The following is a 5,852-nucleotide window of genomic DNA, read 5'->3' as shown; positions in this document are numbered from 1 at the left end:
GTGTGGGCCCTGCTGTTTTTTTTTGGGGGGGGGGGGGGGTGATTGTTTTAAAAGGCAGAGGGAATCTTGTGAAAATTCTTGGCAAGTTGAATGGAGCATGTTATCAGAAAATACTGCATTCTTCTGCACGAAAGCTGCGCATGGGATGCTCTTGGACTTTCCAGCACGACAATTACCCTAAGCATAAGGCATTGTTGACCCTCCAGTGGTTACAGCAGAAAAAGGTGAAGGTTTTGGAGTGGCCATCACAGTCTCCCGACCTTAACATCGCAATGCAAAGCCCCAGTGCCAAAAGGTCACATTCTAGGCTAGGCTCGCACATAGAGTCCAGGTATAGCCTCCAAAGCTAGTGCTGAGGAAATGCCAATCTAGATAGCCAATATATCGAGGCCAGCTCAAGCAGCGTTGTAGAAATATTAAATGAAGTCACAGATCAAATATTTAATGAAGAGATGAAACAGACTTTAGCATAGCTGAAAAAAAGGTGCTAAACCCTATGATTCTAGCAAAAATCTGAGGAATGCTGGGTAAAGAAGAGGTTATACAGGGGCTGGCTTTACAACTTTTCTGTTTGCCAATGTCCCAACATCTTGTAGGCAACAGTAAAACTCAACGTTTTCTGAATTATGGTTTCCCTCAAAGGACTATGAAGAAAAACATGAATTCTGTATAGATAACAAGCATTTGTACAGCTAGTGGTGTTTGACATTAGATTAGATGCATATTGCAGATCGTCTGGCATTGCCAACAAGTGCAGTACAATTTCAGGTAATTCCTACAACAACAATCTATACTAGGTATGCAATGATACAGATACCAGTACCGACAGTGGGCATTATCACGACGTAGCTTGCTGGTAACCTCACAGCAGCCTTCTTGGGAACCACGTGGCACCTCAAGGATCAAGAGACCATCAGTTTTCTTACTGATGGGTTGCCTATGGAAGGCCATTTTCCAGAGAGTGAAGTTCCTATGGTGGGGTGAGCATTCAATTGTGTGGGAATCCGAGAGGCGCACAAGGGTAAATCTATTTAAGTATACAGCGGAGTTGCATTGCTTGAGCAGGTCTACACCAATCCAGTAGTTTGACTAGTTGGCAAGCTGTATGATATCTAGTCATTTCCAGTATATCTATGCCCCCAGAAGACTTGGCCAAGGCGATAATTTGGCAGCTCAGTTTGGGGTGTTAGTGTGCCCATACAAAGTTGAATAAAGATTTCAACTTGTTTCAGGTAAGAGGGAGGGATAGGACCAGGAAAAACAAGCTGAATTAAGTTTCAAGAGAATAAACCTAACTTTGTAGAAGGGATGGGAAGTTCAGGACAAAAGTGTCTTAACTTTAAATAATAAAGTTATCTTTTAGTTTATCAATTTGTTGGGTGGCCATTGCAACTCCCATAGCTTTAGATTTTGGATGTTAGTTTTTAGGTAGGCAAGTTCATAAGTCTCAAATTCTTTGAAAAAGTTGTGAAGGGAGATGTCTGTGTTGGTAAGTGAAATAGGTAGGTCGATTTTATAATATCTACTACTGATCTGTAGACCATGGACATTTATGTTGTCACTAATCCTTCAAAGAAAAGGCCCCAAAAAGAGCACAAAAAGGAGAGGCCACAATAGGCAGTTTTGATGAGTACCACTGGAAATTGTGAAGGGATCTGAGAAGACAGATTAACCTTGACTGAGGCCAAGGGCGTGGATCATGATGTTCATAGCATATTCTTCCCAAAGCATGTGTGTCTTAGGACCGATATTATGAATCACCAGTTCACCTGATCAAAAGCCTTTTCTGCGTCAGTCGCCAGACTGGAGGTGGGTCTAGATAAGTGGACCAAGTTAAGAACCATGATAATATTGTGAACTTAATGGGCTGGAATAAAGCCTATTTAGTCTCGATTGAATATATACTAATTGACACTAGGAAGCAGGAAGTTGTCCAGAATTTTAGAGAACAATTTTAAATCTTGTTTAAGAATAAAATATGGCAGTAGCTAGCACAGGAGGAGATAGCTTTCCCTCACAAAGGAATTACCTGTGTGTACCCTCAGTGAGACAGGAATCAAGTGACAATATTGGTACAGCAAGTTGAAGGGCTTTTTTTTTTTAAGTCAGGAGCCAGGCAAATAAATAAATTAGAATATTGAATCTTAAGTTCATCTAGGCGAGATGATTTGCTTGGTTAAATGGAAAGGACAGCCATCCGAAGTTCATCATCCATTATTGTCGAGATCAAGGTAGACTGTAGGACACCTGTTCCATTTCACTTTTCTGTATTGCTTTAAGCTGGCTTGGTATTGAGCCAATACACACAAAGCCCTTGACTATTTAGGCAAGGAGAGTTCAAATATAGCACTTGCATGAAGGACCTTCATCATTTCTTTATAAGTAGTATCTAAGTAGTAGATAATTTAAAACAATGGAACAGCAATATTTAGCACATGCTAAACTTCAAATTGGTAAACAAACTAAAATAATAAAGACTACCAAACAAAAACGAACACAAAAACACCACAGCATAGTTGTAAAGTTGGTCTTAAAGTTTTAAGTTAGGGGACCAGACCATCTTTGTAAACAGGAATACTAGAGGTTATGCAGACTGCAATAAACTCGAAAACTTACCACTACCCAAGTCAACAAAGAGATCGTCCTCTGTCATCTTTATTTCATCAATCATCTGAGCTACCAAATCGAAAGAAGTCTCGCCATACACTTCAGGAGAAAATGGCTCATAATTATTAAGCTTCTCTGGGTCAGTAACAGAGTGGTTGTAGACCTGCTGCAAAATATGGCGGAGGAGACCTGTGGACGGGCGGGTGTTTAATTTCATTGGATGAGTGGTGCCTTTCCACTAAGGGAAAAAGAAAATCAGTGTTAGTCCTTTTCCATCAAAATGCAAAAAATAAACGATAGATCAAAAAGTGAACAGTATATGCTGTCCAGGAAGACTTCAGGAAAGCAAGTTAATATTAAGTCTCAATTACCCCAGTCACATTGAAACACAGCAACTTGAGAGGACAGGAAAACAAACATCAATATCCTGGTTTACAGGACATCAACCTTGCACTCTGTTAATGGATAAGATTTCTGCATTTTTAATGGACCTGCCATTTTGCCCAAAAATTAAGATTCTGTTGTAGTGATCTTGGCATAATTTTTTAGAGCCAGTGACTGGCTATCACCTATATGGGCTCAGGCAGCTATAGAGTTAGAGTTGTAAGGTGCTGGCGACTGTGTGCCCACCTCCCATGCGCCGCTGGCTATTCTGGGCTTCGCTATCCCTCCCTGCAGGCCCGGGACAGATACAGTGGGTCTGTGTACCTCGATTGGAAGGAGGAGATCAGCACACTTCCAATGACTAATCGACCCCGATTTCACTGAAAACGGAAAAGATGTCTATTATATCACTTCTAGTTTGTGTTATTTCTCCAGCTGCTGTAGACCAGATAAGAAGCTGACAAAGCATTATTCATCAGCTACTTTGGGGTTTATAGGTGACATCAGGGGTCCAATAGACCCCTGATGTCTCCATAAAGGGGACCCTGCATGGCCTCAAAACATTGCGCTGTACATGTGACAATATGCGTCAAGACGTACTTTTGGACACATTACCAAGGTGTGCTGGTGACGTTCCTGTTTTTCTTCATAAAGGGGACCTGTCGCATTCTTTTTGCAATCATATAGGTGGCTCGTTATCCCCCTATGTGATGGCAATTAAGTGGGGAAAAAAAATCTGTGCGCAAAGACGAAGATTTCGCCACATGATACACATCACCATGAACGTCAGAGCAACAGCATTAATTGTAGGGCAATCAGCCACTGTTAACACTAAATAAAATAGCAGTGAGAAGGGCACGAGGGCAGGCAATGTGTGCAGTAGTGGAATGGTAGACAGAATGACGCTGGGCACTGTGTTCAGAAGAGAAGTGCCCTAAGGAATAGCAGCATACTGTTTATCATAGGGTATGACAGTGGGCAGCATGTGCAGGAGAGAAGCACAGGGAGGGTACTAGAGGCAGTATATGCAGTAGAAGATTAGGGAAGGTTTTCAGAGGAGGCAGCTGCACATCACACCTCAGCATGAGCTTCCGGATTGTGATCTGAGTGAAACATCCCTGTTTAGTGTGCTTTGACACAATCACTTGAAGTTTCCATTGGGAAAGCATGCGACAGGGTGACACATTATTGAACTTTAAAAAAAAAAAAAATTGCGTTCCTCTATGTGTGGCAATCAATACAGGCAAGAATGTACACCCACCACGTAGAAAGTCTGCGTCCCGGGTGTGCATCTGTACCTATATAGATGTGCAACTTCGGTTTGGCATTTACTAGTGTGCAGCCATGTCCTGCCATTGAGCATGCAACAAACACTTATAGCCACAGGTTTATGCATGGACATGCAATCTTAAGTCAGAATTTCTCTCATATGATGATTCAGGTCTGCTGGGAGGCAGCTGATGTAACTTGTGAAAAAAATCTGTAAATGGACAAGGTTATCCGACAGCTAAACTCTTAAGGTTTGTTCACACCATGTACGGATCATGTCCAGACCAGAACAGTTTGTTCCCGGAAAACCGCGGGGAACAAGACCGCGCAAACATCGACATACACGTGGATTCCGCGCGTTTACGGCTATTACTATAGCCGGAAAGTACAGAATCCCCCCATAAAATCATGCTTGAATTATTTTGTGGGATGCGGCTGCCGCAAAAGTATGAACAACGCACATTGCAAAGCATTGTTATGTTTAGCGCAGTTCCGTGCGTATTCATATAGCGGGAAACCGCTCATGTGTGAATGGAGCCTTAGGCCAGCTCTGGAGAATAAGCAAAAAGCATAGTAGCAGCTGTGGAACATCAAGTTCTATCCAAGCAGCTGTAAAAGGTAAGCTAGCATGTTTCCAAAAACAATCTGACTACATACAAACTGACCAATTGGAAAGAATATTTACCGTACATTTTTGAGAAATCCAAGTATTCAGCAGTCATGTATCTTAAGTAAATGCTTTTGAGCTAGCACTTGTAAACAGGTTTACAGGTTGAATACCATAATTAATTCTACATCAAGTAATAAGTACATATTTGATGCTGAACTAAAGTTCACTTTAACATGGCAACTGCAGTCTAACCAATTACAAAAGTAGGTTTACATAATTGCAAAACCAATACAAATAAATGGTTGTAAAAACAGGAAAATTAAAACGCGCACACACACACACACACTAAAGGCAATATAGTGCTGTTGGGGTTGTACAATTAGGCGCCTAACTAAAAGAAAACAAAATATATTAAAAGGTTTAATCCAGATGAACCGGTTGCAAGATAAGGCAAGATAACAAAACATTTTTTTTTAAAAAGGAAATTTTTATGGACAAACAATTATAGCAGACCAATTAAGAAGCATGGAAAAGTCTAACATGAATAGTACCACCTGTGCAAAAACTGAATTACAGTGCCTAACTTTTAGGGCCATCCCCTCCTGAGAGAAACATGCCATTGCCAACCTTTTCCTAAAGATTTTAGACCAGGGGTCTCAAAGTACCTGCCTGCGGGCCAACTCCGGCCCACGAGCCGGTACTATGTGGCCTGCAGCCAGCTGGCAAGTCAGGCACACTGTCATTGACCGCGTGCCTGACTTGCGGGAGCAGCTACACGGTCTGCATCTCTGTCGGATGCAGACCGCAGAGCTGCTCCCGTCAACTCCGGCCAGAGCTCTGTCAGTTCGGAGATTCGGCTGAATGATGGATCTAGGGCTGCAACAACTAATCGACATAATCGATTATAATCGATTATTGAAAAAGTTGTCAACTTTTTCAATAATCGATTAATCGGCTTCCGATCAGTTGGCCCTGTTCACGG

The 5,852-nt window shown here is 41.8% G+C and overlaps 1 protein-coding gene across 1 annotated transcript in view; it reads right to left on the bottom strand.

The window, feature by feature from the left end:
* Window positions 1-5,852, bottom strand: part of LOC108801355 (histone-lysine N-methyltransferase, H3 lysine-79 specific-like) — a gene marked incomplete at its 3' end in the record, with an annotated part of 132,045 nt that overhangs the window by 68,668 nt on the left and 57,525 nt on the right. Inside the window, exon 8 of the mRNA XM_018573282.1 lies at window positions 2,617-2,845. Coding sequence (XP_018428784.1) covers window positions 2,617-2,845 — 229 coding nt within the window. The remainder of the gene's footprint in view (window positions 1-2,616; window positions 2,846-5,852) is intronic.

Source organism: Nanorana parkeri, unplaced genomic scaffold, assembly GCF_000935625.1.
Source record: "Nanorana parkeri isolate BGI_ZX_2015 unplaced genomic scaffold, ASM93562v1 scaffold2314, whole genome shotgun sequence".
NCBI lineage: Eukaryota > Metazoa > Chordata > Amphibia > Anura > Dicroglossidae > Nanorana > Nanorana parkeri.
This window is presented reverse-complemented; position numbering and strand designations above follow the sequence as displayed.